The sequence below is a fragment of the Esox lucius genome, chromosome 23 (assembly GCF_011004845.1).
Source record: "Esox lucius isolate fEsoLuc1 chromosome 23, fEsoLuc1.pri, whole genome shotgun sequence".
Classification (NCBI taxonomy): Eukaryota; Metazoa; Chordata; class Actinopteri; order Esociformes; family Esocidae; genus Esox; species Esox lucius.
Window position 1 is genome coordinate 3,993,761 of NC_047591.1, and position 27,931 is coordinate 4,021,691.

The window sequence follows — 27,931 nt, forward strand, 5'->3', positions numbered from 1 at the left end:
TCTCTGTAAATATTACCATTTATTTATTTGAGTGTACACTTTAATAGTCCATTATCCTTCTGACCTAATTTCTGAAGGTTTGAGGTCCATATATCCTGGTAACTCAAGTTTCACTAACCATGAAAACCAAGAGACTGATAGTTCAAACTGGCGTTGGTTTCTCTTCACAGGGAGTAAGTTAGTGTTGACAGCCAAGGGTTAGTGTAGTTCATGGATTCTGGAATGACAGTTCATTAGTAAGACATCTTAATGGGACAATAAGCCTTTAAACCAGGCATGTCACAGTAAGCTGAAAAACTGCAAATCATCCTGGAAATTTGCATCATCGCTGACCTGATTCAAACATAACTATAGCAGACAGATTGCTACTGTAAAAAAAAAAAAAAAAAAGTTAAAACCATCATGTTTCTTTGATAACGGTTTGTAGTTTAGTTCGTAGTTCACAGTGTGACTATGACAGGCATGTATAGGATAAGGGTTGACAGTTTTGGATAATGTAAGTGATATCTGGTAGCCTTTAAAGCATAATGTTGCAGATATACTGCTCTGTATTCGCTTAATGAGTCTCCTCTTTTTGATTTGTGCAAAAATACTCAAACTCTGTAAATTTACAATTGACAACAAGTGGGGCTAGATATTCCAAAAGAGCTGATTTCTTAAGAAAATAAGAGTGCTAAACTAGGATCTTTAAGTAAAAATAAAGTACGAGAGAAGTAACGGTATGAAAATAGTGTTTCTCGATTTTTAACAAATCACAACATGAAGGAATTGTCAGTTTGTTTGTTCTCCCTCTAATCACTGAACACCCCCACCCCCCAAAAGAAATTATTCAACTCTACAGATCAAGAAAAACTTGATGTAAAATTGCACATGGTAACCCACGAGAGAAAAGAAAAACTTTACAGAAAGATAACATGACAAACCTTTACAGATTAAATGAGGTATTGCACAGATTAATAAAAAAAAGCATAAAGGCAACAAAAATATACAGCAAATTGATAAAACATTTACATTATAATTCAAATACGATTTAGAAAGACAATTTAGGAACAATTTAGTGTCATCGTAATCATCCAAGGTACAGGGGCTGTGCGTCATTAGTCATCCCATTCATCGTCATCCTCAAAGTCTTCTTCCTCATCATCATCATCGTCATCATCTAGGGGGAGACGGACAGTTATTAAAAAAAAAAAACACTGATATGAAAACAACCTTTTATTTATATATATATATATATATTTTTTTTTTTTTTTTTTTTTTTTTACCTGAAGAGTGGATGGCTTTGCTCCTCTTCTGCATCACTTCCATCAGAGCTCCGACGATACCTGCTGAAGGGGTGGGAGGTCCTCCTGACTCTGGGGTGTCGGTAACCTGGAACACACACAAGAATCCGCTGGTCAACACACTCCTGTATGTTGCTTCTGGAACGTATGCCGTGTGTCTCAACATCACTGGTTCTCTACTGGTTTGGACTCTGGAGTCAAATTAAACCAGGTTGTCTCAGCATGACCCAATATCTTTTTGCAAAAGTCTAATGAAAAACTTTTTCATGATACTTTTTTCTCGTTGTCAATATTTCCCTATTGGAGACAGTCTTGATAAATATAGGCAAGCTCATTCGAGATCCAAAAATGCTAATTGATGTAGCCTAGTCAATTTAATCTAAGTAAGAAATTGTGTCAGTGTATGTTCATTTGTCATTTCCACATACTTCTTTATTAGGTATTAAGTGTTTAAACTGCTGACTGAGTACTTTATATAACATTAATAAGAAACAGGGCCATGTGTAGTATGGTAGGTTGCGTAATGTTTACTCACAGCCTTTAGCTGTTTGCCCTGTCGTATCTGTTCTAGGAGGCCGTCCCGTCCCGTGTTGGTGGAAACAGGCCTTTCCTTCTGGTCAACCTTCTTCAGCTGGGCCCCTTCACGGATTTGGCTCAGCAGGGCCGAAGGCTTGCCTGCACCTCCCCCGCCATCAGCTTCTGGCAGAATGGGTGGAGGAGGAGGCCCGGGAGGCGGGGGAGGAGGAGGCGGTGGGGGAGGCGCTCCAGAACCCATGCCTGCTGGGGCGGAGGAGGGAGGCGGGGGAGGAGGCGGGGCCTGGGGAGCCAGGGAGGCATGCGAGGGCTGGGGAGGAGGGGGTACAGGACCCCTGGTCGGAGGGGGAGGCGGGGGGGCTCCCATGCCCAGTCTGGAGGGGGGAGGGGGTGGGGGAGCCGAGGTGGGCGCTCTGGAGGGGGGAGGAGGTGGAGGCGCGCCCCGGCCCCTGATGGGCGGAGGCGGTGGTGGAGGGGGGCCGGAGGTGTGGGGAGGAGGAGGGGGTGGAGCAGGACCGCCTGCTGGGCCACCTCGGGAGGGAGGGGGTGGGGGAGCTGGAGGAGAGTGGACAGGAAACATTACTCTGGCATGGGTTTCTAGCTCTACTGGTAAACACTTCACACCATACCTTAGATTCGAAGAGTAGCTCAAAGAAAAGGGAGGACAACTCAAGTGGCTTCACACCATGCAGTAACAATGAGCATAGGGGCTAGGGGCCACTATGCTAATGACACACAAATCCCCAATTGCCATTGACAAAACGGTTGTTATAAATCAAACGCAAACGTCACTGCAGCACGCCGCAAACACTCCTAGGCAGACCCATATTTGCTCAATAGAAACTATTGGACAACTACGTTCCGCAACCGATAAGTTGGGCAGAATGAACATACCCTGGTACCCTGAAAACCATTTGGGGTAGTTGATGGTCTGAGGTGTAAATAATAAGCTGCGCATCTTGATCCTTGAAAAATTTTAATCATCCCTAAATAATTAGCCCCGGCCGATCAGTACTGCTACAGCATCATATCTGTTCTAGCCCCCAATTCAACTCACAGGCTTGATGAGCAGTTCAAATTAAACCAGCGTGTTTGTCCTGCGCCTACGATCACAAAATGTGTACAATCGAGGCCCTCGAAAACCCGATTTGGGAACCGCAGCGTTAAGACTAGGGACAGAGTTACTCCACAGCAGCCACATGCAGAGAGGGAGCAACCTACCAGACCACCTTGGAGGTGGAGGACCTGAGAGAACAGACTGTCGTTAGACTACATTCTACACTGTTCAACACAGTTTAGGTCTCTACTGATTGGAGCCCTAAAACACCTAATACTACTCCTATAAAAAAATGTATGACATAAGGGCTTAGTTCCAACAAGAGCACTGTATACACACCTCTGGATTAGTTATAAATTAATACATATATAAAGAAAGCCTTTTTCCCCTGTGTAATGTCCCTTTATTGCACATTTGTTTATGGATTGGAATGTTATGACCTTTAGCGGTGTGGTTTTATTGAGTTAATACCAACGTCTGGTCTGAATTTCATGTGAATAGCTGCATTGGAAATGTTTTATGACAATACTGTACAATACTGTTGACGTGTTGAATACTTGATTTCCACATTACACACCTTGTCTCCGGAGCTCGTTCTTGACGGCCTCCACCCCTCCCTTCTTCTCGATGAAGTCATAGATGACCTTGGAGGTCTCCTTGTCCTTCAGCTGTGCTTCAGAGATGCCACACATATCAAACAGGTGCTTCAGCTCTGGGTCCAGGTTATTCAACTGGGACAGAAGAGACACACAGTTATCGCCTTGCTGGGTCAGAACCCTACTGAGGGGTGGGTTGAGAACCACTGGTCCAAACCGAATCAAAGAGAATGGTGAGAGCAAAGGGACCCATCATCTTCCCAGCTAATAAGTGCTGATTATGAAACACTGTCAAGATGAATCAAGAAACATCCAACTGACAATCTTTCTAGGAACAGTTTAGGTCAATGCTAAATGTTTTAAACCGTATTTGGGAAGCATATTGGGTGCTTAATTGTAGTAAACATTAATTTTTAAGGGCCTGGTGTATTTTGACATAAAGTGAAGGAACACTGGTTTAGAGGATGATTGTATCAGTGATTCATGAGCAGGAGAGACGAAAAAAGTTAAATAGAGAAACACAAATTAGGAATTAGTCCACCTTAAAGCTAATCACTAAAAAAAGCTTGAAGCATCTTGAACAAACCTGCCATCTCCCTCTACTTTAAAACACAGCAACTTTGTTGCTTAAGAGTCTTGCTAGGGTTCAAACTGAAATGGATGTGTATAATCTTGTTCAGTTAGAACCACACTGGGTTAGATAAGTTGAACGCGTGTAGATGCATACAGTTATCAAGACCAATAAAAAGCCTAATCCACCTGGCATCTCTTAACATCCACATTTTATTGACATTGGCACCGCTGTTGTAAACATCCCCTCTGTCACCCCCTGGTGGCTGAAAGGGAGTGGTGCCAGGTTGGCACTGCCCCACTACCCAGCCTACAGAGCAGGACAGTGGGATTATTTAGTATTAAACCACAGAAGCAGATTATACAAGCTTATATCATATCTACTTTAAATCAGTACTTTGCAAACAAACAGAAACGCAGTATGTTGGTTTAATTTCATGTAATTCAGGTTGTGTGATTTCAGTATTAACCTTTCGCGAAACAGGGCAATGAGCAAGTTAAATACAAACCAACCACAGATTCATTAGGAGCACCTTCTGCACCTCTTCAAATAACTGCTATATCTTTTTCTCATATCCTTTTATTCAAATCTTTTAAAGCATTATGGGTCATACTCAGATAATGGAAACCTGTTTCTCTCATTTCTTCTGTATGCTGGGTCTGATGTGTGTAGAACGTCACGGAATTATTACTTATGATGCAGTTTTTTGTAAAAGATGGTGGATTATGCGAACACAGGTTTATTTCATGAAATCTCCTTGTGTAACCAGGGACTGGCAGTGACTCACTGAACTGGGCAGAGACAAGAGACATACTAATATTTAATATTTTGTTTTCCAAAGAGAGGCATGTCTGACGCACACTGTATTAGAAATAAACAAGTCCTGTGCCAGTAGACCGGTTAGAGAGATAAAACCTAACACGGCCCCTCCCTTCCCCCAGGGATGATGCCGATCTTACGGAGAAACAAACCCACTGTCCAGACATCCATGACTACAGGTCCCACAGCATTACGTAAGAAAATCACATAATCACGTTTCACCGGGTCCTCACCTCTGATCTCCCCTTGAGACATTTCACATCTCAACTTCAACAGGCACCTTCCATTCACTTAGCCAAAATAATTACATTAATTGAATAATTGAATCTGCTGTGTCAGTTTACGGTTAGAAAATGTTGAACGTCTAGGATTTGGGTGGATGGCGAGGAGAGTTGGGGAACCGGATCCTGATCCATATCGGTACATTGAAGCCAGGTGATCGATAATAGAAGAGTCAGTCATACTCACATCGAAGCCTGTGTTCGGGTCCCAGCCGACGTGGCCAACATGCCTGGAAAGAAAACCCATCTAATGAGTGGAGTCTGGAAGAAATGTTACCTCAATCCCCATGTTTTACCAGACTAGAGTATGCAGTATGGGACCTCGGAAGGCAATTATTCTCATCTTTAATTCCAAACGACATCTTTAAAACACCTTTCAGAAAAAGCCCACAAGTACACAAAGCACAGTGCTAATAGTATGTGTTAGGAATAGTCACATACACTACCTACTAAACGCTCCAACATAATTAAAGGATAAGGAAAGCAACAGAGAGGTTCCATTTTGTGCCATCTCAATACTGGAACAACCCAGGGTGGACTACCAAAGGATAGAGAGAGGGGTGGGAGTGGTCAGTGTCAAACTGATGCCTATAACTATTCTTGATTACTGGAGGCACCATATATTTGAGAGAGGCACGTCTGTAGTTCTGTCCCTGAGCAAGGCACTTCACCCTAATTGAGCCCAGGTCAGTGCTCAATCAATGTTTCCTCAAGTCGACTTGAGCAAGTCTATGAACTGTTGAAATAGGTTCATACACAGTAAGTTAATATAGCCCATAATAACTTGAACACTTGGTCGCAATCGTGACTTTCAAAGGCTTAGTGACTTTTTATTATTGTTAATGTTTTTCTTTCTGCCTTTGTCTTAAAGACAAATGTAACACCGTCTGATTCCCAAACAAAGAAAGGAGTTGAAATTAAAGTAGACAAAAAATCGGACAAGTGTATTTATCATCAAAGTAGAGCCAACTATTTTCTTGTTAATGCCTGCATCAAAGAGTTTTACTTATCTTTTGGAGGTCTTCAGAAAGTACAGGAATGGGCAACATCTCAATTTTAAGAGGATAAAACAAACTCAGAGTAAGGAGCTTAAAGATAGGACTTTTTCAACTTGGAATCCAAAAGAAAAAAAAAAATCTCAAACATGGAGGACAACGAAGCGACAGGACATTAGTTCACAAGGCCAAAAAGTTAAACCTGCCGGCACCCGATCCACCAACTCCATGCAGTACAGATTGTGACCCTCAGCGGCCAGTGCTGCTCTCAACACAGCAGAGCAATCTGCTCTACTGCAATGCCTCACATTTCTTAAACAACATACGCTAAAACCAGACCTGGCAACGTCAACATTGCCCAGCTGTTGAGATGAGGCAAAATCTTTAACTTAATAGCAAGACAGAAGATCACTAACACCTGCAGTCTCTGCCCTGCCAGAGACCTGCCACGTCATTCCAAGACATCAACAGCCTGGGGGTGAAATTCGACCGTACTCTCTTTAAAGGCCTATAGTAGTCATGTCTGTAAAAAGTCATTCCTTAACCTGAAAAATCTTGTCTAACACTCTTTCACAAATTGAGGCAGAAATGCTTATTAAGGAATAGATTCGATTTAGGGAACGCAGTACAAGAGCTTGTCTTGCAACTTAAAAATGAGTTTATTAAACAAGTACTGCGAGGACCGCCTCATTCACCCCTACCCAATCGATCGATCTCCATTGGCTTCCTGTCTTTGAAATAATAGATTTCTTTCCTTCTAGTCTATAAAGCCACAAACGGCCCAAAATGACTACTGGGCTAATCTACACTACCACTGTGAACACCCATTACTGAATACAAGGATAAGAATGTCTGCATACATCAATGATCAGTTTTGATAGAAACAAGCCAGCCACTGTTAGGTACACCTATCTATTATCTGGTGGATCCCCTTTTGTCACCATCCACATTAAGGTTTGACATGTTGTGCATTCAGAGATGCCCTTTTATACACCACTGTAGTAAAGAGAGGTTAACGGAGTTTGTGACCTTGCGGTTGAACAAGTGTGGCCATTCTCTTTTGACCTCTCTCTCCAAGGCGTTTTCACCTACAGAACTGAATAAGAGCACTCACTGGAAGTTGCTGGGCGTTCCTATGTCTGCCTTGGTGAGCTTCTTGCCCTTCTTCCCCTTCACCTTCTTCTCCTTCTTGTTGTTGAAGCTGCTGCTCACTATGCTGTTCATTTGGGGTTTGGTGTGGAACCGTGTCACATTGTTGATCTCTGGGTTCTTGATGTCCACTGTGGCCATGGGCAGGGCAGGGCCTGGGGAAGGGGGAGAGAAGAGAACAGAATGGTGCAACAGTCCTGAGCATTTTGAGTTGGGGGTGGGGGATAAACACATTTAGTCAAGTTAAAAATGTGGTCCCGCAAAACACTACCAAATTACCCATATGAACAAAATGTTATGTCACATCTATGGACACAATAACAGCACTCTTTCAGATAAGTACCAAAAACCAATAAAAATGTACCTTGAGGTGGTATGGCACAAATGCATTTACAATATAGCAACAAGAATATTATTAATTTACTAAACATTTGGTACATGTTTCAAACACTGCCAAGACTGAGTATAGGTTGACCTTACTCAGTGCTGACATTTGGCACACATGCTCAGGGACAGGAGTCTAGCTAACCAGAAACATGGGATAACAGACGTTACAGTCACAGTTTTGTGCATCTTGTCAAAGGGATCCACAATTTACACACTGGCCGGGGGAGGGGGGTAATTTATGGGGAATGAATAAGTTTACTGTTGCCATCTCATTAACAAGGTTTCCTTCCATTGTTGACATGTCCTGCTCCAATTAGGGGAATAGAAGGGAACAGGGTTAGACAGTGAGCTGGCTTTATACCCTTTGAGAGTTCAGCCAATGTCACAAAAACACAGTCTGCAGCAGTGATCACATCACATTCCCCAAATAAGACCTCCTTGTGTAAAGCCATCCCTTCTCTCTTCTCTAATGCAGCCATTCAGTGGTCTTCGAGGGGGACTGAGGAGATAAACCAACAAAAAAACTGAAAAACAAAGACCTACAGAATGGTTATTCTCCCACTACCTGTGGCTTACTGGTCCCGTGACCACTGCCCCCTCTAAGCTGCTCATCTGCCAGGCAGGACAAATGCAAGCTCTCACAGTAGCACCAGATTAAATCAATAGAAAAATCATTGTACTAGCCTCTTTTCAATGCAAAAAAAAAGAAGCAAAATGGTAAAAAATTAATAAAAATTGGAAAAAAAAGTCTAGTCTGCATTGAACACCAAACAAGAGAGACATTTAGCAAAAATGGTAAGGTACATAATATAAATCAAAAATGATTTACTTGCTATAGGATTTGCACTATTAGTTTTATTTATAGGGCATTCTCATAGGGCAAATACCCACTATAGACCACTGTAAATTACTTTAGTCTCAGTGCTCACTTTAATTGAGCCAGAGGTTTCCGCTCACAAGATCAGACATGCACTAAGCGCCCGCAAATGGTTTAGGTATCTTCACATAGTGGGGTACACAAACGGACATACTGACGAGTCAGGGTCCTGATGCCTGAGCTACCTACCTCTTTGTCCAGATGACCCACAGGGGCTCTTTTGGACCGAGGGCGAGATAGATGGACTACGGTCACCGCGGCGATTCCGGGGGCTAGGAGAACCCTCCCCCCTCCTCCCGTTAAACCCTACATCCGCCGCCATACTGACGTCCAACAACGTCTTACCCACCAGGCCGCAGGCATGGTCCGCGTGGCGTAGCGAGAGACGGGCGGCCGGGTCCGACAGGGGCGCATACAGTTCGTCCTGGGGCAGAACCAAGCAGTGGAGGGTGGAGAGACAACCGCCCGGATGAGTCACTCCTCCCCCCCCTGCGCCCTCGGGTATGTCCTCAGAGGGAGCGGACAGGAAGGTGGTGCAGAACATCATCTCAGAGCGGTGGCCGCGGCATCAGGGGTGGGCTGCCCCGTATTATAGCTCACCCAAAGACCAAGAGATGCCGACAATCAGGACTATCGGAGAACCCAGGATTCACAAGTCAGTGCACTAGAGGAGCGGCTCTGAGCTGCTGACAGATCCGGACAGAGTCACGTCGAGCAGCATCCAGTGGAGACGCAGCGGTGCGTGGAGATGGAGAAAAGAAGGGTGAGGGGTTGACGTGGGACACTAGCTGGCTCCGCCTGCAAATGGAGCGCCCGCTCCTCGCCCTAGGAGCACTGTCAGGTCAGCTGTCCCGAGTCAGACTAGGTCCTCTCCTCCTTTGCCCTCCCATCAGCTTGTTAAACCGCACCCCCAGCCCACCTCTAATCCTAGAAATTTACGGTGCTATTGGATTTTACATAACCATTAATGCCCACAGCTAATCCTCCATAATCCCTGAGGCTCTCTTCAACATGATGAATATACATAAGACAGAGGGAGACAGGCGGGCCGAGGGAGGCAGGCGGGCCGAGGGAGGCAGGCGGGCCGAGGGAGGCAGGCGGGCCGAGGGAGGCAGGCGGGCCGAGGGAGGCAGGCGGGCCGAGGGAGACAGGCGGGCCGAGGGAGACAGGCGGGCCGAGGGAGACAGGCGGGCCGAGGGAGACAGGCGGGCCGAGGGAGACAGGCGGGCCGAGGGAGACAGGCGGGCCGAGGGAGACAGGCGGGCCGAGGGAGACAGGCGGGCCGAGGGAGACAGGCGGGCCGAGGGAGGCAGCCGGGCCGAGGGAGGCAGCCGGGCCGAGGGAGGCAGCCGGGCCGAGGGAGGCAGCCGGGCCGAGGGAGGCAGCCGGGCCGAGGGAGGCAGCCGGGCCGAGGGAGGCAGCCGGGCCGAGGGAGGCAGCCGGGCCGAGGGAGACAGCCGGGCCGAGGGAGACAGCCGGGCCGAGGGAGGCAGCGAGGGAGACAGCCGGGCCGAGGGAGGCAGCGAGGGAGACAGCGAGGGAGACACCCGGACCGAAGGAGACAGCGAGGGAGACACCCGGACCGAAGGAGACAGCGAGGGAGACACCCGGACCGAGGGAGACAGCGAGGGAGACAGCCGGACCGAGGGAGACAGCGAGGGAGACAGCGAGGGAGACAGCGAGGGAGACAGCCGGACCGAGGGAGGGGGGGGCCTCCTCTGTGGCGGCAACCCATAAGCATTGGGGTGAAGAGGGAATCAGACCCAAAGAGACCCAGCCGCACATCAATTCACCTAACATGTCTGTAGAACTGCAACCACTTGCCCAGTGGTTGTCCAATCTGTTTACAGGGCACTGCTCTAATGTTGATACAGGTCATATTTGACCTGTGTGCAGACATGAGATAAGCATATTGGGCCCAGCGGTTAAATCCAGTATTATTTCCTGAAGATGGCTGTCTCAGTTTAGAACCAGCTCTTCTGATGGCCACAATAGAAATAATGGAAAAGCCCAAAATGTTGTACAAAAAACTCAAACTGCCTTATAGCCACCAACAAAACATGCAGCCGGGAAGCCTACTAGATGGTGTCCTAATAGTAACCATCACACAATACTATAAAAAAAATCTATATATATATATATACACTCATAAGTACACATTTTAGAATTTACTACCCAACTAAAATATTTAAAAAATACACCAGTTACAGCTGTAAGGCTTTGTTGTCCTTAGCCAGCTAAAAACTAAACCTAAAATTCACTATACAGCACGTAAATTTGCTCTTGCACGGAGTCTCTGGAAAAAAAACAAGCAAAAAATGCAACCCCACTGGTTCTACATTAAGACACTTTCTGTTCACAAAGCTAATGGTGACAAGCCCCAAGCCCCATCTGCAAGGCACCCAGCAATGAAAGCGAGCACCTTCGGTTACCATTCACCAATGACCACAGGTTTTTAATAACTTACCAGGAACACCAATACCGTTCCGAAACGCCTCTCTTCTCCAGCCCAGAAGACTCACTAGTAGTTTACTGCTAGAAATATCTTCTGCACCTCCATTAATGGAAGACATACTGGCCAGAATCTTGCTGGAACTGTGGACCATTATTCAACAACAGAAATGGCCAAAACCAGTGGGTCTGGATTCCCAGCAAACCAGACGTTCGTGGTTCTACTCTAACAATGTGATTGGATGTCCGAACAGTGGAGCATTGGTCCCTCTAGCTTCGGGCTTGTCCTCTCTGTATTGGTGGATTCTGCTTGTTAGGAATGTATTGATATTGTGCTACCCAAAATCTGCAATGCAGAACACGTATAGAACATAGGAGGGAAACACCTTTGTTAAGAGATTTAATTTGCATAAATGGCATGAACAGAATTAATTTGTGATTGTAATCTATAACTTTCTAAAGAGGCAGAAATAATGTCCCTGACGGTGTGCAGATGGGAAGTATGTATTAGCAATGTTGTCTTGTTCTGGTTGTCTTGTTCCAGTTGGCAATCAATTTGCATTATCACGAGTATGCTACGGAAAGACAGCTAAACTGCTTTTAGCTAGATGTGCACTTTAAACCCCAAAACTAAAAAAATGGCAAGGAGACCTCCTGATGTGGATTAATGATCATTGTGAACTTGGAACATGCAATTGGGTGAACTCTGTTGTTTTTCTAATAATAGAGAGTTGTATAAGTGCTGCAGATGATATTCCAGCTATAGCTGCCCCGGATGAAATTTGACTGTCTATGCCAATTCATGACCTGACCGTATCATCTCCTTGAAACAATACAGGCGATGACGTCGACACCCTTCTTCAAAAGACATTAAAATCCAATATATTAAACCAGTAAATCCTCCTACTTATCCACAAGCTCAAGTAAAACCAACCAAGACAAGACACTCAAACAGGAATCTAGTCCTAACAGCACCAAAACCTTAGCCAAGACCACATGAAATGATCCGAACGACACAATCCAAACAACACAATCCTTAAGTAGCCGACGTCAACCAGCAGCCAACAGACTAAATTCTCTGGCGGGATCAAACCATAAATGTCTGGTTAAATCAAACATTCCCCATATCCCCTTCCCCTCAGATTGGCAGTTTTTCAGCAACACATTACAATTAAGGGCCCTGAGCCAGTTGGTAAGTGTGAGGTGCTGGTTCAAGACTCAGCATCTGTTGACCTACAACCATCAGCCAATGAACCAGACTGAAACCTACAGTAACACTGACGCAAACCTAGCTACGCTAGCTCTGGTCCTGTAGGGCCAATGCAATTCTGATTTTCACTTTAACCTGATAGTTAATTGTACTTTTAATCTGGTGTGTTTAATTAGAGGACAGAAACCCAGAGTCCTGAGGACTGCAGTCTTAAGCCGGTGTTTACATCACTTCTGCCTCAACGGCCAACTGCCTCATACTGAAGGATGGGTGTGCATATTAACATATTGACGAATGCCGTCAGTGCCTGCCCTTGATGTCATATGCAACTGTCAAGGCTGGGCAGGACAGCACCCGGACTTGGTCTGCACCGCCTCCTGGAGGACGGAGTGCAGAAGTGCATCCTGGACAGTGTTTCTACCCCCACAATAACCTGCATCACTTACATCATTTAGCAGACACTTATCCAGAGTGCATAGGTTGTCAAAGTACTTTCTCTCTGTCCCCGGCCCTCCCTGGCAGCAACCCACAACAACCCTGGCCACGCTCTACCAAGTCAGCTACACGGGACGCAGAGCCATAACAGACTCTGCGTCTGTGTTGTGGTAACTAACATCAGCCTCTAAGACGGACTAAGCAGGCCGATAACCGGTATTTTGGCTTCCAGAGCCAGAGGGCAGCAATGTGCATCATGAACGCAATGGCAGAGGAAACGCCAAGAGTCTGTGCTAAGAAGGTGGCGAGTGTGGCGAGTGCAGCTCTAAAAATCAGGAACTTTATGCGCTGTTGCCGAGTGATGAAAAGGACTTTCTTATTATGGTGTGGCCTTGGGAACAGGGACACTGCAGAAAAACCTGTATGAGCGGTTCAGAGATCATCTCTAAAGAGCTTTTGGCTGCTACAGTATCTGCACAGTGGAGAGAGAGCTCAATGAACCATCTCACCCTCAGCATGGATCTTAAGGCTGCCAGGGCACTGATGAAGAAGGGATTTGGGAATGAGGCGCCTCTTAAACTGTTCATGGTTAAATATAGCATCTTATCTATACGGCAGGCTAAGTGATCTGCCGTGGAAGTGGAGGTCTGGCCTGGTTTGAAGTGTGGGAAGGAATGTGTTTGTGCTCCTCAAATACAGGTTTGCTATTTTAGGACTCAATGAAAGCAGCTGCCAAACACTGTTTCTTCGAGTGTGATGGCCAGGGGCAACATGGATACTGCAAATTAAGTAGGAAATGTTTAATCGTTATCATTACTAATACTATTATTATTAATGAAATAACTAAAGTTCCTGTAAGACAAGTGGGTCCATCTAGGTACAAACTATTTCACCACATTGCCAGAGTACAATATGTAGTACAGGATATCCATGCCTCTAATAATCTGGGGGTAGGCTGTATAATCTGTCACAGTAGTTACGGGCTTGGGAGAGGTGCAGGCTGATGGTGGGTTAGAGACACCCTGCTCTCAGGGGATTATGCTACAGATTTACACTGTGACCATTCAATTAAAGGATAGTTTACCCTAAAATTATAGCAACAATATTAAAGGTTTCGCTCCACTGTAAGCAGTGTATGACCATGATTGACGCTTTGGTTTAGTTTCCCTGTCACCGTTTCCAAATGTTAACCTTTTCTGCTGACCAAATCCCATGTCCTGGTAATGAGATTAGGTTCAATTGATGTCGAAGTACCCAAAAACATTTGAAGCCGTTGGTTGCGAAGATCAAAGGCAGATAATAAAATGACTGTGGAATTTGCATAACAAAACACATGCAAAAACAACACCCCAATATTATGTACATCTTCAAAATGTGACTTTGTTATGGGTCACAATCAGAGTTACTTTTGAATTATTTGAACATTATGCAGGGAAAACGCAGATATCCGAATCAGGACATGGATTGGAACTGTGCAACAAATGATAATATGTTAGAAATGGAAAAGTAGCAGGGAAACTAAACCAAAGTACGGATTGCTGTCAACCCAAAGACAGATTATAGGAAGGCAAATCCAGTAAACAGGCTCCTGATTGGCATCACACGTTGATCCTCCAAACAGCTTAAAAAAAACACCTGCAATAATCAATTCCTGATTGTCTTCAGTTAAGAACCCATTTACTTGAATTGGGTATATTAGGGCTAGGGAGAATTTGTGACACCAATCAGACCCCTGGCAATGTAAGAAAAGTAATTTTCAGTGAACTATCCCTTTACAGCTATGGGGCCAGTGAGTGCCCAGTAGGTTTGTTTACGTAGATGATACCTACAGTATAATTAACTTCAACATAATTTCTGAGTTATTTTAATTAACATGTAATGTCCAAATTATTATTTGCCCCCCCCCCACCCCAAAAAGACTTGTGAATTTCATGAAGAACCTACCATTTGGACCGGGAGGGTCACGTCTTTTTTCTGTAAAACAAAATGTGTAGAATTAAAACTCCCATTATGGAGGTGTTGGACGTGAGTGTTAGTGGAAGGGAAGCGTTAAGTGGGAGCTGTTAGTACGGAGTCACAGGTGTGACCGACGAGTCATCTACAAGTCAAGGGCTCTGATGGAATTAGTGTGCGAGAAATACAGTTTGACGGGCATCATATCTTTTTATTGATAGTCTGGTGTATGTAAACGAGTTAGTGATTTAATAGAACATTTAGAGACCAAGACAATCTGGTGAAAAAAGTATCCTTAAAGAATCTGTAAATAAGGCTCCTGGTTTGGGACAAGAGCAAAACACATTTGATCTCTTATATACCAAACCAATCTCCAGGAGACATCCACAAAGTAGCCACTGTTGACCATACGAACATAGTGGTAGATGGTCCTGCCCCAATATTTGTTAAGATTTAGAAGAGGTTTAAGCAGATATAGATGTTTTCCTTCTACCTGAGCAAAAGCCCTTAAAGGCGGGCCAAAGACAAAGACAAACAGTTGTGAATTATTTAATCAGAAAGTATTAAAAGAAGGCACACCCAATTGAACGCATCCGTCCAATCTTTAGCAGACCAGACAGAGGACATACGACAAAGTGGTTCTACAATCAGAGAGTCATTAGAATCAAAGACGGTGTTGGAAGTAATCACCAGATTTTTTCTGTCGCCTCCCGAGCAGCTCTCCCATGGCAGCACGGAAACGTTTGGCCTCCTCCTCGCTGGCAAAGTTCAGCCCAATCTGGCACGACTACACACACACACACACACACACACACACACACACACACACAGTCAAAAGCAACACAAATAGCTTTCGTATTATCCCAGTCCCCTCAAAATACTTTAAGGTCTGCTGAAGTCTTAGCTGCAGGTGTTTTGACCAGAAACACTGCTCACGTCATGTGAAAGGAATTAGCTCAAGGGAGAGAAGCACACAGACACAGAAAACTATCACTCACGTCTCCTGCGAATGTGATGAAGTAAGATCGGGAAGCACTGATTGTGAAGTTGTTGTATAGCTCCTGCTCGAACATGGTTTTACCATCCTGTGGAGAGAGACAGAAAAATTAGAGGGGCTGTATGTTAGAGACAGAGAGACCAACGGGGGGGGGGGGGGTCTCAGAACTGTCTGTAGCCTACTCCAGTTCAAAGATGTATGGTTCAATATCACAATGTAAGATCACTTTCAAATAATGAATCCTTCAAATCAAGATGAAAAGCCAATGTGCTGCCTTTTGCAAAGTTACCTAGCTAGCAGTACCCTGTCTCCGGCAGATTTAGAGAAGCCACCGAGTGGAGCGGAGGGATTGGGACTATGGTAGAGAAGGAGGTTAGGGCTTTAGAGTTACCGTCTTTCAGAAAGGAAAAATATTGACACCTTGTACATGAATCAATAGATCTGCTGATGAGGACGTCGCTGAAAGACATCCAGTGGCTCGATCAAACAAGAACAACCATGACTACATATACAATTTAGTAGTCTTAGCCAAATGAAACAGAACATGACTACATTCCCTATTCAGATCTCGCTCACCCTTTAATACACAGTGACATAATAGAATGTGCTTTTTGTTGTGCAAAAAATAAAGCCAGTTGTGTGAAGCACCTCAATGCCCCACAAATCTCTCAGACATGATACACACCAGCTAATGTCCCCCAGGGTGAAGTGGCCCTTTCATTACGTTGCACTTTTCTGACTGATATCAATAAATACTGACGGTTCATGGAAACTACATACACATTTAAATATTTTTAAAGCAGTCGACATATTTCAAACATAACCCACTTGATGGGAAACCACATTTGAAGGAATCTGTGAATGAAATTGCAATAATGAATCATGTACTAATAAAATGTTTACATTCATGCAACATTTCATAATAGGCTAATTGTGCTAATCATATACAGCGCCATTGATTAGAATTCACACAGTGACCCAGGTCTTGCAGTCTTGGCTCTCTACTCCAGGACATTGATTGGATAGGAAACAATGAATAAGAGGTTACAATACAGACTGTCCGATAAAATGTTTGGGTATTCACATCAATAAATGGCATAGGAATGACCACCCTTTATTTATAGTCACCCACATTTTAGGGGATAAGATAATTGAACAAATGAACAATCTTAAAGTCATCATTGCACTCTGTTGCAAATACTTTGCATTTAATGAATGCCTGATGTACACAACCCATAGACATCAGCAGATGCTGGGTATCTTTTCATGATGCTCTGCCAGGCCTGCAATGTAGCCATCTTCTATTCCGGTTTGTTTCAGGTCATTTTGGCCTCTGGTCTGGTCTTCACCCAGTCAAACGCTTGCTCAGTTAGATTCAGGTCAGGTGATGGACTTGGCCATTCTAGAACATTCCACTTTTTGGCCCTGAAAAACTCCTTGATTGCTTTAGCAGTATGTCCAGGTCATTGTCCTGCAAGTTCCATCCAATGAGCTGACAAGATTTTTATACACTTCAGAATTCCTCCTAACTACTGCTGTTAGCAGTTACATAATCAATGAAGATAAGCTAGTTCAGGCTAGAGCCGTAGATGCCAAAAACATAACATCACCTCCACCTTATTTCAGATAAGTTGGTATGCCACTTCCTTTCTTTTCAAGCTGACAGTTTGCCCTTTTACCCCATGGTTATTGCAAAGTAAAGCCAAAACTTGTACCACAGTCCAAATACACACAGTCAACTGCTGACCACATAAGTGAATTTATGATTATAAAAATACAGTCATTTTCCAAAACCTTTGAGGAAATTTAAACATAAGCGGGAAATACAGTGGGGAGAACAATTTTTTGAGACACTGCTAATTTTGCAGGTATTCCTACTTACAAAGCATGTAGAGGTCTGTAATCTTTATCATTAAAAATCCAGAAAATCACATTGTATGATTTTTAAATAATTAATTTGCATTTTATTGCATGACATACGTATTTGATCACCTACCAACCAGTAAGAATTCCGGCTCTCACAGACCAGACTTTCTTTAAGAAGCCCTCCTGTTCTCAACACATTACCTTTATTAACTGCACCTGTTTGAACTCGTTACCTGTATAAAAGACACCCGTCTACACATTCAATCAAACAGACTCCAACCTCTCCACAATGACCTAGACCAGAGAGCTGTGTAAGGACATCAGAGATAAAATTGTAGGCCTGCACAAGGCTGAGATGGGCTACAGGACAAAAGGCAAGCAGCTTGGTGAGAATGCAACAACTGTTGGTGCAATTATTAGAAAATGGAAGAAGTTCAAGATGACGGTCAATCTCCCTCGGTCTGGGGCTCAATGCAAGATCACATCGTGGGGCATCAATGATCATGAGCAGGGTGAGGGATCAGCCCAGAACTACACGGCAGGACCTGGTCAATGACCTGAAGAGAGCTGGGACAACAATCTCAAAGAAAACCATTAGTAACACACTACACCGTCATGGATTGAAATCCTGCAGCGAACGCAAGGTCCCTCTGCTCAAGCCAGCGCATGTCCAGGCCCATCTGAAGTTTGCCAATGACCATCTGGATGATCCAGAGGAGGAATGGGAGAATGTCATGTGGTCTGATTAGACTAAAAGAGCTTTTTGGTCTAAACTCCACTTGCCATTTCTGGAGGAAGAAGAAGGACGAGTACAACCCCAAGAACACCATCCCAACTGTGAAGCATGGAGGTGGAAACATCATTCTTTGGGGATGCTTTTCTGCCAAGGGCACAGGATGACTGCACCGTATTGAGGGGAGGATGGATGGGGCCATGTATCGCGAGATCTTGGCCAACAACCTCCTTCCCTCAGTAAGAGCATTGAAGATGGGTTGTGGCTAGGTCTTCCATCATGACAACCCGAAACACACAGCCAGGGCAACTAAGGAGCGTTTCTGTAAGAAGCATCTCAAGGTCCTGGAGGGCCTAGCCAGTCTCCAGACCTGAACCCAATAGAAAATCTTTTGAGGGAGCTGCAAGTCTGTACTGCCCAGCGACAGCCCCGAAACCTGAATGATCTGAGGAAGGTCTGTATGGAGGAGTGGGCCAAAATCCCTGCTGCAGTGTGTGCAAACCTGGTCAAGAACTACAGGAAACGTATGATCTCTAATTGCAAACAAAGGTTTCTGTACCAAATATTAAGTTCTGCTTTTCTGATGTATCAAATACTTATGTCATGCAATAAAATGCTAATTAATTACTTAAAAATCATACAATTTGATTTTCAGGATTTTTTTGGGGATTCCGTCACTCAAAGTTGAAGATTACCTATGATAAAAATGACAGACTTGTACATGCTTTGTAAGTGGGAAAACCTGCAAAATCGGCAGTGTATCAAATACTTGTTCTCCCCACTGTATATGGGTAAATGGCCCAATGCACCTAGGCTACACGAGGGAGCTGATGAGGATGGATGTTTTATTAATGACTATATTAAATGGATGTACAGTCGCTGAGGCCAAAGAAACTTTAATAGTCCAAATGTTTGTTAAAAGTCATTCCCCACATGCTACAAAGGGATGCATTTGACCATATATGGTAAACCACAGCCATAGTAATTAAATATACTCAGGGTCATGCACGATGATTGAGGGTGACTATTAATCAATTGTGATCATCTACTGGTTTTCTAATTATATTTGGAGGACTGTAATAAATCTTCAATTTTCTAAGCATTTTAAATTATGTTCATAAGTAGAAAGGCAAAATAGTTTCTACACAAAATTGATAAATGAGTTCCCGTGTATTTTAAAATCGTAACAGGTAAATCAATTGGAAACAACCCAGATAAAACAAAACGGTAACTTTTCTTTCATGTAATATGCACTTATCTACTTCCGCTGACTCTACTGACTACAAATTGCTCTGGATACTAAATGACCAAAAAGCAGATGAAAATAGAAATACTAGCAATAATAACTGGAGTTTATTATTCTAAAGTTGCCCTCCAGGTTTGTTAGATAAGGACCACTTATCTAACAAACTTGTTGAAAATGTTTTAGCAAAATACAGGCCACTACAATGTATTGTAAAAAAAAATTAATAAAAAAACTGCAATCTGAACTCACCTTGATGTCGAACACCCGGATGAAGTAGGATCGCGCCGGGTTGTCTTTGACCAGACAGGCCACGCCACAGCATCTCTTGTTCCAGGCTGAGTTCCTTTCGGCCGAATACACCTGTACCACCGCAGAAGACAGCGACTGTAGAAAGAGTAAGTCAAAGACGGTCAACAAACAACGTGATTACTGATCAGAATAGGATGTTAGTACCCCTGATATAAAGGATGTACAACCCTGTTTCCAAGAAAGTTGGGATGCTGCATAAAATGTAAATAAAAACAGAATGCAATGATGTGCAAATTATAGAACAGAAAGTACTGTATACTGAAGACCTCACCCAGGCACTACAGAACGCTACATTGGATTTTTTTTCATTTTCAGATGTCTTTGGGATTCACTTCGTGTGTCTTAAAATTAAGACACACGACGTGCCGGCGCACAGACACGTTTCCAAAAAAGCTGGGAGGCTGCATAAAATGCAAATAAAAACAGAATGCAATGAGGTGCAAATAATGTATCACTACATTTAATTGGAAATAGTAGAGGCAACATATCAAAAGTTGAAACTAAGACAGAGGTAACAGTAAAAAAAAGATTGAAAAAGCTGTGTAATGCTACAAGATGGAAACATGGTGGAATATCACAACTAATTTGGTCAATCGGCAAAAGATCAGTAACATGATTTGGTATTAAAAGATCATTCCAGAGAGGATGGGTCTGTCAGAAGTAAAGATGGAGAGGGGTTCACCACTCTGTGAAAGACGATGCAGGCAAATAGTACAACAATTTAAGAATAACATTTCTCAAAGATGAATTGCAAAGAGTTTGAGGATCAAGTCATCTACGATATATAATATCATTAAAGGATTCAGAGAATCCTGAGAAATCTGTATAGAAGGGTTGAGGCCGAAAACCAATATTGGATGGACGTGATCTTCGGGCCCTCAGGTGGCACTGCATTAAAAACAGACACGATTCTGTAGTGGAAATCACTGCATGGGCTCAGGAACACTTCAGAAAACCATTGTCTGCGAGCACAGTACGTTGCCGCAAATGCAAGTTAAAACTCTACCATGCAAAGAAGAAACCACATATAAACAAGATCCAGAACAGCCGCCACCTTCCATGGATCCAAGGTCATTTAAGATGGACTGAGGTGAGTGAGTTCAAAAGCCAGCATCCGTGATGGTATGGGGGAGCATCAGTGCACCATCGTCCCTGTACTGAACAAACCTTCAATAACCTGCCTAAATGAAGACCGCACTGTAGCACTGACCTCCATCATCATGAAGTGCTTCGAGCAGCTGACACCTGCTCCACCCTTCCTGACACCTTGGACCCCTTTCAATTGGCATATGAAACAATTATCCTGGGTTTCATCAACAATGATGAGACCGCTTAGAGAGAGGAGGCAAAGAAGCTGGCTACATTGTGCCAGGAAAACAACCTCTCTTTCAATGTCAGCAAGACTAAGATGATGATCTTGGACTTCAGGAAGTGGCGGGGGGGGGGGGCTGAAGTGGAGTCAATGACTTAAAGTTTTGTGGTGTGTTCATCAAAGACGAACTCACTTGGCCCAGGCAAGCAAACAAGGCAGTGAAGACTGCCCAAAAACGACTATACTTCCATCCTCTTAGGCTGCATTACTGCCCAGTACAGCAGCTGCTTCGCTGCAGACTGCATTATCAGCTGCCATCCTCCCTCCGTGCAAGGCATCTACCATACACAATGGCTTAGGTAAGAATGGAACAAAAACTACAGCCACCCAGGCTATGGTCTGTTCACACTGCTGCCGTCTGGTAGACAAATCGGGGTACGCACTTCCAGACTCAGAGTTTTTTCCCTCATGCCATAAGGCTCCTCACTGATCTATTATCATACTGATTACGCATGAACATTCCAGATGCTCTGATGTGTTTTCATGTACATTGAATCTACACTGAATATTGAGGAATGTACCATTCATTGTCTTCGTACTATTCCAAATTAAATATAGGGATAAATGATTCATCATTGTATTCTGTTTTTATTTGCATTTTTTGCAGCTGCCCAACAGGGTTGGAAGATATTTGTATTTTTTTTATTCACAAACTCAGATGAATGCACCAAATGGGAGGTCAAAATTCTTAAGAGTGACTCATGGACAAAATACAAAATGGCAAAACCCGCCCTTTCAGAAAACTGAAACCTTCCTTGGTTTGGGACAGGGTTTTTGTACATCACCCAGACTTAAAATCGTTTCCACTCCACCATGGTCAAAAATCTAAATGCTTTTTTTAACTGTCACTACATCCTTTAAATGTTTTCTAGTCCTGACTTGAAAACCAGACAATCATTAACCAGGTCATAAGACACAGCTAAATGTGTGTGATGGCAGAAATTGTCAGTGTCTATGTTTTAACAGCACTGTTGGCCAGGTATCAAAGAGGGATCCACCCATGTGTCTACAGACTGACGTGGCTGAGTCTTCCTTCCGTGTCCATTAAAGATGATCCTGCTGGGGCAGACAGGCTTGCAGCGATCCTCTTTGACTGACACAGCAAAGCTGGAGGTCTGCTTCAAGGTCTGCTTCAATGCAAGGTTCGTATTTGTTGCTAGCCACCTCAGAGGGGTGCAAGACCATTACTTTGGAGATGAAAGGTTGGCTTTAGCACAGAGCAGTAAACCAAGTTTATTAGAAGCCCTGCTGACTAACTAGAAACAGACAGGTTGTGCATAGTTTGGGGACATGAAGCTCTCTACAGTAAGTTGGAAATGTATTGAATGACCTATGGACACAGACAAGCGGCTTGACATGAGCAATGTAGGCTATGCAGGGGTCCTCAACCAAGCAGGCTGCTAGTTTCCTATTCTACTTGGTAGTTAATAGACTGAAATAGTCAATGCGTGATAATCCTCAGAAAACCGATCAACAATTTGTGACAAGTTCTTTCCACATTTCACCATTCACTTATCCCAAAAGGAATTTTGGAATAGCTTAAAATAATTTCTGCATTTGAATTAGGCTTACCCCACCTTAGGGTTTTAATAACTGTGTACATCTTGTCAGGATAAGGTGACATCCTTTGCTTGTATTTAGTTAATTTTGATATAGATTTGAACATGGTTAATAAAAGAGCAAGGTACCAGGTCAGAATCAGTCTACTAGAATAAAAACCAGCAGTATTCTGGGACAGTCAGGACTGAGCTATAGGCCTGGGTTTTGTAATTCTGGCCCTGGAGGGCTGAAATATTTGTTCTCATCCTTTCCTTCTAATCCAGGACTGTAACTATAAACACAAAAATAAAGTATTCACACAAATAATTTTGTATTAGTAGTAGAAGCCTAGTAGTACTGCTACATTAAGGGCAGATAACGATTTGATAGGAAACTAAGAAAATAAGTGTTCTTTCCTCCAGGACCAGACATGAAAAGAATCTTATAAAAATCTTATAGCAGGCCAGAGGATACATTCAGTTATTGGGTGAGAGCTGGCCTGTCACTGCTGACTGAGTCACATCTCGTTGGACACAGCAGGACTAAGTGCAAAGAGCTGAGTTGTATCATCCATCAACATTTCCACCTCTGATCACCAGTGGGAGCCTGGCTGAAACATCCCAGCAGGCCACAGGAAGTGCCCCAGTACTGGTGACATCATCAAAGCTCGCCGCAGCAGCCATCTCCAGGCAGCTGCTACCAGTTTACACTACAGCAAGAGGGCTCGCAAGAAAAACAAGAAGTAGAATGTACCCTGCTGTACGTCATTCAACTCTGCCCTTCATCCCACCGCTGGTTTGCTTCTAACACTAAGCAGGGTCACTGCTGGTCAGTCCACGGATGGAAGATCAAAAGCTGTTGGAGGTGTTGGAGGGACAGTAGGGGGCACATTGCCCAGTGTTTTAATATTAAACCCCAAAGACAAGGAGAGTGATAGGAGACGTTGCCCCCGTATCGGGTGAACATTTTCAGAAGGGACATGAAACGTCTTGTTGACGTCTTGATTGTCTACAGCCACTAAAGATCCCATGGCACTTAAGAGTTGGGTTATTAACCTTGATGTACCAGGAAAGTCCAATAGGGCCCTTATACCATCAAGACATCTAATCACTCCCAGCTTCCAATTGGCTCATTCCTCCCCAACTGTAACAGTATTTTTTTTCTTACTGTAGGAACTAAAAACAGCACACCCAGTTAATAAGGGAAGTCATTGTGGATAAGTGCGAGAACTCAATTGCATATTAAAATACAATTGAAATGCCCCAACAGTATTTCTGTTGAAACCTATAGTGAGATTTGTTAGGAAAAGGAGGGAAAAGAGAAGTCAGAGTCAGCCTGGGAATGAGGAGCGTAGAAGAAAACCCAGAAAATGCTACTTGGAGGCAGAGGCCCAGAGTTGGGGTGGCATCAGTATGCCGAGGTAGGGAGAGTGGTTGGGAAGGAGAAGAGGGCAAAAGGAAAACTGACATTTTTTGCCGCTCCAGCACAAAACACTAGAGGAGGTCGACCAGCGCACTTCCTGCCGACGAGGACTGCTGATCAGACAGTCTCTGTGTCTCTCTCGAAAACCAAATTGGATGGCTTCTACCCATAGGCCGGCGCTGATAATAAAAGCTGCAGCAATAGGAATACCGATAAGTTGAATGTCAGTGAAATCACAGTAGCACAGGTTGACTCCATGTCAACTCATCATCTGGCAGGGCCAGCATTCCAGAGTGGGTAATATGCTTAAAAGAGGGGAAGATGGAGACAATGCACAGTTTGGATAACAAACCTATTTTTTGAATGGACAGAACAAGCTGGCAGGGAAATAATCTTACTGTTTTGATTATGATTAGCTTATATTACTTATTTATATGAAACTATGAAATAATAGTTATATATTACTTAGGCCAAAGATACTTATGGTTTGGGGATTGAAAACATCACTTGGAAAATAATTGCACTTTTTCAATGAGTGAACGGGCGCTGTTTCAAAACCCTAGCCCTAGACTAATTATGTGAACAAGAAGCACATTATATTTTCAGAGATCTCAGATCTCATAAGCAACCTGTTCTTTGAAATGCTGTACAGTTTGGGAAGACCAGATTCCCAGGCTGTTTTGTTCACAAATTCATTCATTTTTTCATTTCTCTAAACTTAAACTCACCAAAAATCCTTACTGGAATGTAATCCAATTAACTGAACTGTAAATTGAATAATAAATAATCAATCAAATAAGTAATCAACTTTTTCATAAATCATTCAGCACTTCAGATTAACAGTGTATTTCTCTAAATACACAAATATATGAAATACAATGATTTTGAGACTACAGTGTTAGCTTCTGGCATGCAGCTACCATAATGTTACTAGGGTTCTAAAAATGGAATCAAGTCAAGACCAGGCCCTCTTCAGCTAATGGGCGAAAAGACACCCCAGCAGGTGATGACGACATTTAGATTTTCTAGTGTTTATTCTCTTGCTAGATAATGAGGCCATTACATAAGAAGCAATTAGTTGTCCAGAGCTCAATCTCAAAATCGCATACTACATACTTGCAGTACATAGTACATACTCAGCGGGGGGATGAAGTAGGTACTGTTCAGTATATAATAAGCCCGTATTTTGGGACCGATTGGGACATATATCTCAACACAGATAATTTTGTTGCGCATTAACATCACGCAAAGTTTGAATATTTAGCTAGACACCATTGAGTATTGTGTTAAACTGACTAACGTTTCTTTATGAAGTTTACTTCCACCACAAATGGCATGAACTGTATGGCTTTTGCCACTGGACGTTTTAATAGTTTACAGCCAGTAATACTAGAATTTCACAACTTGGAATAGTCTTAAGAATTGAGTCCATGCTAGTGAGAGTGAAGACAAACTTTACACTGCCAAAGCAATTTCATGGCACAAAAACATTCATTTTTCTTTCTTACATGAATGACATTGACGCAATAAAATCAGGTGACGATAACTGACCTTTTCGTCAAGTGAAAAGACGAGAGAATCGTGGAAACCCCTCTTTCACTGCGCATTGGGTTTTGTTCTATATTACCCCAAAAAGCATGAGCTGACTTATACTTGCATAATCGACCAGAAATAGTAGACCATCCGGGAACATTTGGCATACTATTTTCAGGGTGCTATGGTTTGGGCCATACTAATCTGCCATACTATGTAGTATGCAAGTACGCGATTTGAGATTCAACCATGGACGTCAAGGAGAGAAAGAACGAGCTAGAGAGAAACGACACGGCAGGACTGTTCTTCACGAGTGAGGTATGTGTCACATGGAGAATGACATGGCTTGGATGTCTGCGAAACGACGTCATAGACACACCTAGGACAGGTATGGCAGTGATTTACTGACAGACAGGTGGGATTTGAGTCTAAGCAACCAAAAGAGGAAGATATGCCTACTTCCTCCACACTAGCTTAGCTTTATGAACATAAAGATTACAACGATAGGGCATATTGTATGGGGAAGTACAACAGGTGTGATAATACGGAATTTCAATACAAATATAAAATGTTCGACTCTAGTCTATGCTGGAACAACTGTAGAATGCATCACTGCAGGGAACGTGTAAGAACAGTATCCCACTTCACTGCAGATTCCAGCCAAATTGCAAAAAACTTCGTTTTTCATAACATCACGCAAGACAACCTGATCCATTTACGAGGAAATCTGAATAAACCACATGCCTTATGAATTGTTGATAAAATAACAAACTGGCCTCAATGTGTATCAAGCTAACTTATGTTCAGGTTGCTCTTGCCGTCTTGTACTGAGAATTCTCTTAACGGCATGTCATCAGTTCACCACCCAAGGCTACCACCTGGGTCAGTCAGATGAAGTTTATTGACATAGATTAGGTTGACACACCGGAGTACGAAAACGATCAGATACCATTTTCCTACTTTGTTGACGTTAGTGAATGGCTAAATAGAATGTAAAAAAACCTCGTTTCTATTAAAATATTTCAGGGCATAGTGGACAATTAAAGGGGTGTAGTAGGCTATAAATGTTTCAGGACGTGAAAAAAAATAATACTGCTGCTGATTAAAGCTAATTTTCCACGCTGCGAAATTGCAATGTTACATCGTAGCGCTACGTTGTCACATTCTTGACACTGATTCCAGCATCATTTTTCTCATCAGCTGAAAGCAACTTAAAAAGCTATGTGGACGCCAAGTGTGTAAACCGCCAGACAAATTATCCAGAACACACACAGGCTAATTCCAAAATTAGCCAAAGCTCATTATGCAATGTTTATTATAGGGCGAATAATTCGTGAGTCGGTTGAATAGTTTACCAGATCCACATACTTGGTTTGGTCTAGGCCAACAAGACTGAGCAGGAATGTCTAAGAGACAGTTAAGTGTTTTTGATATTCTGGGTGCTTCCATCCATACTACCCAGGTGTGTCAGGGAACACCCGAGGCCTCGGGGCTTGACTGAAACTTTCTACCGCCCAAATGTCACTGTCCCAGGAAATCAACAATCCCTTCTCCACCGCGGGTCTAGCTAAGTGGAAGGACCTTGTCAGTGACAAGGGTTGTTTTCCTTCGAATGTTTAACATCAAATACATTGAGGTATCACATTTACACAGGTTCCAAATCATCCCGAAACTGGCGAAAATATTATCCACGAGCTAGAATAGGCTAGGAAAGTAAAACTGATGTAACTTACGATGCATTTCCTGCCAAGGTAATTGTAGATACAGTCGTTCTCTTGTTGGGTTAGGAGAATGGATCCAACATTAGTGGGCCGTCTTTGCGGCGGATGTCCACTCATTATTGATAGTCACCCAAAGGTCAAAATGTGTGTTATGATTCCGATTGGTCGTTGTATGAAACCCACACGATACAATAAACAGTCATTGACATTGATCTCCCATGGCCTGCCACCCGACCCTCACATCGGTGCAGGTCTGTTTACGACCCGGTACAAACAGCTGTAGTATTATAATATTTTTGCTACGTCAAAAGAAAAGGCAAGGTCCTTCTTCAATCCGAAACAAAATTCCCGATACGTGTTGAAGACGGTAGATGCCCACTAAACTTTCATCAGAACTCCAATGCGAGCACAATTGCAGAATCAGATCTGTGGCTGAATCCAACATGGCAGTCTCTAGGAACAAACCAAAAAAAGAGCAGGGGGGTACGTGCTTTTAAAATGGATGACTACATAATTAGGAGCATTCATGGAAGTGTTACACTTAATATATCCCAAACAATGAACTATTTGTATATTAAAAACATTTAAATATATC

General features: G+C 43.3%; 1 protein-coding gene across 1 annotated transcript; it reads right to left on the reverse strand.

Moving 5' to 3' along the window:
- waslb (WASP like actin nucleation promoting factor b) lies at positions 1–27,924 on the reverse strand. Its single transcript, XM_013140112.4, has 11 exons — positions 27,349–27,924; positions 19,690–19,824; positions 15,597–15,683; positions 15,289–15,385; positions 14,590–14,619; positions 7,251–7,440; positions 5,329–5,371; positions 3,452–3,605; positions 1,819–2,372; positions 1,266–1,371; positions 1–1,159 (listed from the first exon to the last, which is right to left on the reverse strand). Exons 1-11 carry the CDS (start codon positions 27,451–27,453, stop codon positions 1,098–1,100), a joined length of 1,563 nt encoding a protein of 520 aa, XP_012995566.3. The 5' UTR covers positions 27,454–27,924; the 3' UTR covers positions 1–1,097.
- Positions 27,925–27,931: the final 7 nt, after the last annotated feature.

Bases quoted from the DNA above. Each gene is read 5' to 3' on its own strand.
- waslb (XM_013140112.4), bottom strand. From the start codon at position 27,453: ATGAGTGGACATCCGCCGCAAAGACGGCCCACTAATGTTGGATCCATT. The intron at 19,825-27,348 runs GTAAGTTACATC...CTCTTTCTACAG, and splicing joins ACCTTGGCAGGAAATGCATC to TCGCTGTCTTCTGCGGTGGT. The intron at 3,606-5,328 runs GTGAGTATGACT...CTTCTGTCCCAG, and splicing joins ACCCGAACACAGGCTTCGAT to TTGAATAACCTGGACCCAGA.